The sequence below is a fragment of the Rhinopithecus roxellana genome, chromosome 5 (assembly GCF_007565055.1).
Source record: "Rhinopithecus roxellana isolate Shanxi Qingling chromosome 5, ASM756505v1, whole genome shotgun sequence".
NCBI classification, from domain to species: domain Eukaryota; kingdom Metazoa; phylum Chordata; class Mammalia; order Primates; family Cercopithecidae; genus Rhinopithecus; species Rhinopithecus roxellana.
The window spans coordinates 32,705,450-32,715,675 of record NC_044553.1 but is presented as its reverse complement, the minus strand read 5'-3'; the positions used below and the strand labels follow the sequence as shown (position 1 = coordinate 32,715,675).

At 43.0% G+C, this 10,226-nt stretch overlaps 1 protein-coding gene across 1 annotated transcript in view; it reads right to left on the bottom strand.

The window, feature by feature from the left end:
- Positions 1-1,191: 1,191 nt before the first annotated feature.
- The window catches only part of SQOR (sulfide quinone oxidoreductase), a 62,534-nt gene continuing 53,499 nt past the window's right edge, over positions 1,192-10,226 (bottom strand). The window contains exons 8-10 of the mRNA XM_010378242.2: positions 3,715-3,782; positions 3,237-3,415; positions 1,192-1,499 (exon numbers count right to left, since the gene is read on the bottom strand). Coding sequence (XP_010376544.2) covers positions 1,442-1,499; positions 3,237-3,415; positions 3,715-3,782 — 305 coding nt within the window. The 3' untranslated portion in view covers positions 1,192-1,441. The remainder of the gene's footprint in view (positions 1,500-3,236; positions 3,416-3,714; positions 3,783-10,226) is intronic.

Here is a 10,226-nt window from a genome sequence, read left to right as displayed (position 1 = left end):
CTTTGGGAGGCTGAGGCAGGCAGAGCACAAGGTCAGGAGATCGAGACCATCCTGGCTAACATGGTGAAACCCGGCTCTACTAAAAATACAAAAAATTAGCCGGGCGTGGTGGCGGGCACCTGTAGTCCCAGCTACTCAGGAGACTGAGGCAAGAGAATGGCACGAACCCGGGAAGCAGAGCTTTCAGTGAGCCAAGATCGTGCCACTGCACTCCAGCCTGGGTGACAGGGCGAGACTCTGTCTCAAGAAAAAAAAAGAAAAAAGAAAAAAGAATCTAAGGCATTGTATAGACTGCTATGCCTTTCCCTTTGGGGGAGTTTATAAATATGAAACGTACACAGCTTTAAAACGCCAGATTGAACTGAAACTATGAACTTCTACAATAAACTAATAGGAAACAAATTATTTTTAAGCCACTGCTGAACTTCAAATAAATTGGAACTATTTCCTGCAATATCTCTCATACAAACTCATTCAAAACTGTTGGCAACATTGGAACTGAATCTAGCAAGTGCTTGCTATACACATCAGGATTCCTCTAACCCCAGTCTCACTATGTGTAGCTTCCCTGAGAAACAGGTGCCTGGAGAGAACTAGATTTGCAGGAGACTTAGTGGGGGAAATGGCTAGGAAGAATAAAGGAGAAGGAACAGGAGAGGGCAAGGTGGGCCTTCACACCACAGTGCAAGATGGACAGCTATGAAAACAGAGCGGGAAGGAAGAAGGACTGGATAGAAGAACCTCAGACGCAGCACAGTTCTAAGGAAGTTTCAGACAGGTTGATGGGGGGTCCTAAAGTTGTCCAGTAGAGAAGTCCCACATTCCAAAGAATGGGCCAGCACTGGTGCCACACCATGTTCAGTCACTGGCTGGAAGAAAGTATGGCCTCAGCACAAACAGGGTGGTGGAACCAGAGGGGTGGCAGCTGGGCTCTTACTCCGCTGTGCTCCTGCGGCAGGAGTTCTAAGCAGCACGTGTTCAGGGCTACTGCACACTATGTTTGAAACAATATTGTCCCTGGAATGACCCTTTTCAGTGAATCCAAATAGGCTCTTTGAAATTATGCCAGCTGTCAGCTGAATACTCACAGTAGATAACACATAAGCTAGCTCACCACCACCACGTTTTTCTCCCAAGTGCTGGAACTTTTCATCCCTACCAGCTAAGATAAAATTTTCTCATAGAACGCAATCAGTGACAAACCGTTATTCAGAAAATAAAAGCATTATTTTGTTTTATTATTCCCAAATAATCAAGCCCATCATGAGCAGCCCACATGGTTGCTGTTCAAAGGTACTGAAAAGGGAGGCATGTGGTCACCATTATCCATCAAGAAACTCTTTACAAGGATAGGTTCCAAGTCCTTCATGCTGCTCTTGGTCATTCAGTGACTGCAGTTTTGGCCCAGAAGCCATCCAAATGAGCAAGTGCTGAGCCATCCTCAACTCATACCCAGATGAAACAACTTGCGCAGAATTGCTGGTCCTCCCCAGTAACCCCTGTAAGAAATAACACAAAAAAATGTACTTGCAGCAAGAGAGATGGGGCGACTTCAGTCAGGAGGATGCTGAAAGGGAAGCCGGGCTGCACACAGAGCACGTTTATCAGCACATGAAGCAAGATTGTCTAGTGAGTTGGAAAGATCCCATGACTAGTAGGGGATAACCTACTTTAAGTCCTAGCTTTGACACTGACTAGCTGTGTAAGCCTGGACGTACTGACTCAATTTGGCAAACGTGTCTAAAGCCTCTACTATGTGCAAGCTGCTACTCTTTCTGCTTTCCATTAGCTCATAATTAACTGTAGGTCAGCATTTCACAATCTCTGCCCTATTGACATTTTGGACCAGATAATTCTTTGCTGTTGGGGGCTGACCTGGCATTATAGGATGTTTAGCAGTATCCCTGGCCTCTGCTCACTAGTAGCGCCCCTCCAGTTGTAACAACCAAAAAACGTCTCCAGAAATTGTCAAATGTCCCCAGGGCAGCAAGGGGTAGGAAGATCACTCTTGGTTCAGGACCACTGGTGCAGACACCTTGATTTCTCTCTCATATGAGTTTGGAAAAGTAAAATGAGGTCATCAGCTTTTAGAATGAAGAGTGGTTGGGTGCAGTGGCTCACACCTGTAATCCCAGCACTTTGGGAGGCTGAGGCAGGTGGATCATTTGAGGCCAGGAGTTTGAGACCAGCCTGGCTAACATGGCAAAACCCTTTCTCTACTAAAAATACAAAAATTAGCTGGGTATGGTGGCGCATTCCTGTAATCCCAGCTACTTGGGAGGCTGAGGCAGGAGAATCGCTTGAACCCAGGAGGTGGAGGTTGCAGTGAGCTGAGATCCAGCCACTGCACTCCAGCCCGGGCGACAGAGCGAGACTCCGTCTCAAAAAAAAAAAAAAAAAAAAAAGAATGAAGAAGAGGAATTTTTATTATTCTGTTTACTTATTGAATCCCTACTATGTACCTGCCTCTTTATGTGTTATCTCATTAACCTCCATCTTGTGAGGTAGGCAATGTTACTTTCATTTTGCAAATGAGAAATTTAAACACAAAGAGTGTTTAAATTAAATTAAACAGAACTTCCCTGGGACACACAGCTATGTATGTCCTGCTAATAGCATGACACTGCTGACTTCTGCCATGCTAATGGCAGAAGTATGACTCAAATACAGGTCTAACTCCAAAGTCCGTGCTCTTACTGTTTGGTTTTTCCTATAACATAATAAAAACAAAGGTAAGGGACCGGGCGTGGTGGCTCACGCCTGTAATCCCAACACTTTGGGAGGCCGAGGTGGGTGGATCACTTGAGATCAGGAGTTTGAGACCAGCCTGGCCAACATGGTGAAACCCCGTCTTTACTAAAAATACAAAAATTAGCCAGGCATGGTGGCAGGCACCTGTAATCCCAGCTACTCAGGAGGCTGAGGCAGGAAAACTGCATGAACCCGGAAGTAGAGGTTGCAGTGACCCAAGATCGTGCCACTGCACTCCAACCTGGGCAACAGAGCAAGACTCCATCTCAAGGAAAAAAAAAAAAAGTAAGGTAGCAGATGATAGAGTACTTGATATGTGAAAGTGATTTACTATTATTATTTATCCAGCAGCAAAAGAGGGCCTAGAGTATGGAAGACAGAACACTTGGTCACTGCTAACAATGAAGAAAAGAGGCTACATCCCGTGCGGGTGGAGATGTGCTATAAATCCCTTTCCTCATCCAGGAACCAGGCAGCACACTTACCTTAGCATCATATTCCAATACAGGAAAGGCATCAGATCAGCTTTCATGACATACATGGAAAGGCGCTCTTTGCTTTGATCAAAGGGGAAGGTTTCTAGCGGCTCCGCTTTGTAGCCAAACTCGGCAAGAATCACACGGTTGTAGCCGGTCACCAGTGGACATGATGTGTAGCCATCATACTAAAATTGTAAATCAGACTGAGTTGGAAAGTAGATTTTTTTTCATGGTCCTATATTAACACTTTAGAATGTATTATTTGTTGTAAGTGGTTATATATTTTTTTCTTTTCTGTATATTCTGACTTTTTGTACTGTGAAAAATGCAAATTATATTACAAAAAAAATAGTACTAATGGCAAAAACAGTAGTACCCATACTGGAGACACTAATTAAGAAAGTGCAAAATTGTGGGAAAACACGACTTTCACACAGAATGGAAGATGCTCATTGAGACAGTGATCCTTACAAGGCATACAAACCTTCTTTGTTGGTGTTTGATTCTTCATAATCAGAGAAATTGTTCTATCAAGTATTCCTGACTGGGCAGCTATAAGAGAAACGGGAAAGTCAGAAAAATGTAAGCATCTAGGTTTTCCATGAAAACTAATTTGCAAACAACTTTAATGTAAACAAGTTAAGAAGATTCCATTTCCCATCCCTGGAAACTGTGACTAGAACATGACCTTCTTACTAATTGAAATTGACTACCAGAGGGGATTCTTCAATTCGTGAAAGGCCCACACATGTGTTTCCATGGGTTTGAAACTAAAGAGCTGACTCTTTCCAGTGTGGCTGTAAGGATGGACCTACCCCAAAACCACTGCCTCTCCTCCTGGGGTTGAGGCTGTCAATTTAGTCTGTGTATCAACTTAGTATTCTTGGCCATGCGGGTTATCCCTGTGTCCCTGTTCACAGGCAGTCTGGATTGGTAGCCCCCAGGCATTTCCAATAAGACAAAGCATGCCTTCCTCTCCCCTGTACTGTCCTGGCTGAGGCAGGACCAGGTGGATATAGATATACATACAGAGATATACCTGTATTTCCATCTCTCTGTCTCTTTCCTAGATAGACAGACAGACACAGACAGATACATACATACATCAGGATTTTTTTTTTTTGTTTTTCTTTGGCAAGAGTGGCGAGACTGCCTTTTTTATTAGGAAAATATTCAAATTCCATCATTTTGTTTAATCCATCTCATCACACATGCTATTTTTTTTCCTGCTGTATTTTTAGAGCAGATATCACATCAATTCACTCATAAATCTTCCTGTCTGTATCTCTGATGGGGAATTTTCTTCACACAAACCCACAGTATTTTCACACCCCAAATATTAGTAATAGTTTCTTCATATAATCTAAACCCAGTTTGTGTTCAATTTTGAATAATTAAGACTGCCCAGATGGGCACTGTGGCTCATACCTGTAATCCCAACACTTTGGGAGGCAGAGGAAAGTGGATCATTTGAGATCAGGAGTTCAAGACCAACCTGGCCAATATGATGAAACCCCATCTCTACTAAAAATACAAAAATTAGTCAGGCATGATGGTACACGCCTGTAATTCCAGCTACTCAGGAGGCTGAGGCAGGAGAATTGCGTGAACCCAGGAGGTGGAGGTTGCAGGGAGCCAAGATCGTACCACTGTACTCCACCCTTGGCGATAAAGTAAGACACCATCTCAGAAAAAAAAAAAGACTGCCCTTTTAAGGAGACAGCAGTTTGTGGCCGAGCACAGTGGCTTACACCTGTAATCTCAGCAGTTTGGGGGACCAAGGTGGGCAGATCACTTGAGGCCAGGAGTTTGAGACCAGCCTGGCCAACATGATGAAACCTGTCTCTACTAAAAATACAAAAAATTAGGCAGGCATGGTACTGCTCCTGCAATTCCAGCTACTCAGGAGGCTGAGGCACAATAATTGCTTGAATTCGGAGGCAGAGGTTGCAATGAACTGAGATCGCACCACTGCACTCCAGCCTGCATGAAGGAGTGAGACTCTGTCTCAAAAATAAAATAAAATAAAGATACAGCAGTTTGTGTCTCTAGAAGTAGAACATGGGATTCACTTTTGAGGAAAGATGGGTTACCTTTGTATTATAAAATGCTTATTGGAGTGGTTATTTTGTAATCTCCAAATCAGGGGTTAGCAAACTTTTTCTGTAAAGAAAAATTGCAGGCCTTGTGGGCCAATGGCAAATCAAAGATATTATGTAATAACAAAAAACAAAATTTCCACCATACAAAAACAGGCAGTGGACTGCATTGGCCCATAAACTATAGTTTGACTGATGCCCAAATCAAAGAAGCAATATTTTTTCTGGAATGGGTGGGGGTCCAAAATATGAAGAGTAAACAACTCTGCTTAAAAATATTAAATGAGGCTGGGCGTAGTGGCTCACGCCTGTAATCCCAGCACTGTGGGAGGCTGAGGTGGGTGGATCACTTGAGTTCAGGAGTTCAAGAACAGCCTGACCAATGTGGTAAAACCACATCTCTACAAAAAATAGAAAAAATAGCCAGGTGTGATGGTAGGTGCCTGTAATCCCAGCTGCTCAGGAGGCTAAGGCAAGAGAATTGCTTGAACCCAGGAGGCAGAGGTTGCAGTGAGCCAAGATCATGCCGCTACACTCCTGCCTGGACAACAAAGCAAGACTCCATCTAAAAATATATAGATATTAAATGAGGCCAAGCGTGGTGGCTAATGCCTGTAATCCCAACATTTTGGGAGGCCAAGGCAGAAGGATCGCTTGAGCCCAGGAGTTTGAGACCAGCCTGGGCAATATAGGGAGACCCTATCTCTGCAGATATTTTAAAAATTAACTGGGTATGGTGACACATGCCTACAGTTCCAGCTACTTGGGGGTGTTGAAGTGGAAGGATCACTTGAGCGCAAGAGGTCAAGGCTGCAGTGAGCCGTGTTTGCTCCACTACACTCCACCCTGGGCAAAAGAGCGAGACCCTGTCTCTAAAACAAGAAAAAAAATTAAATGGCTATATTCACTGTGGGCAAAGCAACATCTCTAAAGATCATATTTCCCTTTTGGAAAACTGTGTTCCTCTTTGAGGGCCATAAAGAGTTTGGAATCTGAACTGAGAACACCTGAGGAGGCCACAGCAGCAGGACATCAAGGCCAACAGAAAAGGAGCAGAGACATCCACTGGGTGCCACTGCACACAGGTGAGGCCTGTGAAGCCAGGAAGCAGTCACTCATAATCTAGGCTTAAAGCGTGCATGGGTGGAGGTGTGTGGGAGTTGGGTTTTGCCCGGTATTACAATCCCCTTCTATCATGCCCGGGCCTTCAGTTAACTTTTGTTAAATGCCACATCCTGATCTTAGCTGTGCTGAGAGTGATTAAAGGAGCATCCTGGGGCAGAGAGAAGCAGAGAAGGGGACATGAGCTCAGGAAAGCCAGATTCAACATGGCAAGATGGGTCTTGCTCACAATAGCATAGGGGTCTGGACCGAGGCTTGGTGGCAAGTAAACCCAAAGACAGATTTGTGGAAAAAGTGTGGCATTGCCTTGGGATACTCAGAGGATTTGGGGAAGGGAATCTAAGAAGAAATGAAGATCTGCTTGGGAAAAGCTAGTACTATTGTAATTTGGGCATTGAAGAGAAGAGTAAACAGACTTTCACAGAGGTGAAATATTAGGTTGGTGCAAAAGTAATTGTGGTTAATGGCATTACGCTTAATGGCAAAAACTGCAATTACTTTTGCACCAACCTAAATAACAGGTAAAGAGCACTCATTATGGTACTGTTTGAATAAAAATGGATTGGAAACAATCCAGATATAATTAAGAGTGGACTCATTATATAAGCTCTAGAGAAACCATAGAATAGGTTGCAGATTGTAAGACACAAATGTAAAAACAACAGGGACACGCCCTCCGTGGTTGGCGGACCGTGGAAGCCACGCAGATGCACTGCAGGACTCGGAGCAAAAGACTTGCCACTTAGAATATTTTTGTTCAGTCATATTCAGTCTTATCTATCTGGAACATCGAATTAAATATTTGTTTGAAGAAGGCTAAAAGCCGGGTAATCTGGGCCTCACATCACAGGTAGTTTCACCACATAAATTCAGCAGGCTTACATTAAATGAATGTCATTTCAAAGCATCACGCCACAGACTACCTATAAATTACAAAGAGAGAGAGTACTTTTACAATGAAAGAGAGAGAGAGAACACCCCTTAACCCAGTGAGGAAGTCAAGCTTCACCAAAGACAAGACAAACTAACGTGACGGGCTCCTGAGGTGCCGCAGAGGGAGGTACACAGCCTCAGGCATGGAGATTTTTGCCAAAACATATAACCTGAATCAAACCATAAGAAAACAACTAGACAATTCTAAATTGTGGGGTATTCTACAAGGTAACTGGCCTGGAATCTTCAAAAATGTCGATGTCATGAAAGTAAAGGAACAAATGTCAGAAGGCCTGCTCTATATTAAAGGGGAACAAAGAGGCATTTTGCCCAATGCAGTGTGTGATCCTTGACTGGCTGGTGGATTTAAGGAGGGGCTGGGACGACAAAGGACATCTTTAGGAAAATATACATAAATATAGGCTGGGCGCCGTGGCTCACACCTATAATCTTAGTTCTTTGGAGGCCAAGGGGGGGCAGATCACCTGATGCCAGGAGTTCAAGACCAGCCTGGCCAACTTGGTGAAACCCCATCTCTACTAAAAATACAAAAACTAGCCAGGTGTGGTGGTGGGTGCCTGTAATCCCAGCTACTTGGGAGGCTGAGGAAGGAGAATCGCTTGAACCTGGGAGGCAGAGGTTGCAGTGAGCTAAGACTGTGCCACGGCACTCCAGCCCAGGCAACAAGAGTGAAATTCTGTCCCCCCACCAAAAATATATATATATAAATATTTATATATATACACATACACATTATATATATAATATACATATATACATAAATACAATGAAGCATATGTCACAAAATATTAATAATTGGTTAATACCTGAAAGGTATATGAGTATTATAATTTATTTCAAATTTGTATAGGTCTGAGATTTTTTAAAATAAAAACTTGGGAGGAAATTAGCATGAATAATGAAAAAAACATTCAGTGAGTTTCCTAGTCTATCTTGAGGTCGAAATAGTCAGCAAAAGTACCACAATCTGTTCCACAGGCGTCTCATTCACACAAAACACTACCATACTGGAGGTCTTGTGTTTTATAGCATCCGGAAAAGACAGTTCCTGTCAGTAGAGGACAGAATCTAAAAGGCAATTCTCCCCATCACTGCTGGTGCAGAACATCGAGGTGAAGAATTTAGTTTTCCAGGCTGAGGCCTTAATCATGTACCACTCAGGACATGCTCCACTGTATTTGTCTTAACAGGACAATTTTCTGGTCTGCAAGCTTTCATTGACTTGCATGTGTTTTCTGGGAAAACAAATGCTTCCCGAGCTTTATGGTGTTTCAGGCAGAAGAAAAATAGCCAAGCTGCCTGGTGGCAGAGGCAAAGAATACCAGGGATGCCAGCATGGCAGTATGAGAAGTAACAGAATTCAAGAGAGCTGGAAAAGTGATGCAGTGTCTCTAAGGCCCCTTCTTCTGACAACAACCCCTCTGACCTAGAAAAGGTAGATAAAATCATGCTATTCTGGGGCAGAGCACTCAAAAGGCACTTTTTGCTTTATATGACACTGGGTTCATTGACAACTTGCTTCTGTCTTAGGAAGGTCAAAGTCATATTTAGGACACAGAACTTTCTTCATTATTAATGGAATGCTGTTGGTGCCAAGTCTTTTTTTTTGAGATGAAGCCTTGCTCTGTCATCCAGGCTGGAATGCAGTTGGTTCACTACAACCTCCGCCTCCCGGATTCAAGTAATCTTCTGCCTCAGCCTCCTGAGTAGCTGGGATTGCAGGCGCCTGCCACACGCCTGACTAATTTTTGTATTTTTTTTTTCACTTTTTTTTTCCTTTTTTTTTTTTTATTATACTTTAAGTTCTAGGGTACATGTGCATAACGTGCAGGTTTGTTACATATGTATACTTGTGCCATGATGGTGTGCTGCACCCATCAACTCGTCAGCACCCATCAATTCATCATTTATATCAGGTATAACTCCCAATGCAATCCCTCCCCCCTCCCCCCTCCCCATGATAGGCCCCAGTGTGTGATGTTCCCCTTCCCGAGTCCAAGTGATCTCATTGTTCAATTCCCACCTATGAGTGAGAACATGCGGTGTTTGGTTTTCTGTTCTTGTGATAGTTTACTAAGAATGATGGTTTCCAGCTGCATCCATGTCCCTACAAAGGACGCAAACTCATCCGTTTTTATGGCTGCACAGTATTCCATGGTGTATATGTGCCACATTTTCTTAATCCAGTCTGTCACAGATGGACATTTGGGTTGATTCCAAGTCTTTGCTATTGTGAATAGTGCCGCAATAAACATATGTGTGCATGTGTCTTTGTAGTAGAATAATTTATAATCCTTTGGGTATATATCCAGTAGTGGGATGGCTGGGTCATATGGTACATCTAGTTCTAGATCCTTGAGGAATTGCCATACTGTTTTCCATAATGGTTGAACTAGTTTACAATCCCACCAACAGTGTAAAAGTGTTCCTATTTCTCCACATCCTCTCCAACACCTGTTGTTTACTGACTTTTTAATGACTGCATTCTAACTGGTGTGAGATGGTATCTCATTGTGGTTTTGATTTGCATTTCTCTGATGGCAAGTGATGATGAGCATTTTTTCATGTGTCTGTTGGCTGTATGAATGTCTTCTTTTGAGAAATGTCTGTTCATATCCTTTGCCCACTTTTTGATGGGGTTGTTTGTTTTTTTCTTGTATATTTGTTTGAGTTCTTTGTAGATTCTGGATATTAGCCCTTTGTCAGATGAGTAGATTGCAAAAATTGTCTCCCATTCTGTAGGTTGCCTGTTCACTCTGGTGGCTGTTTCTTTTGCTGTGCAGAAGCTCTTTAGTTTAATTAGATCCCATTTGTCAATTTT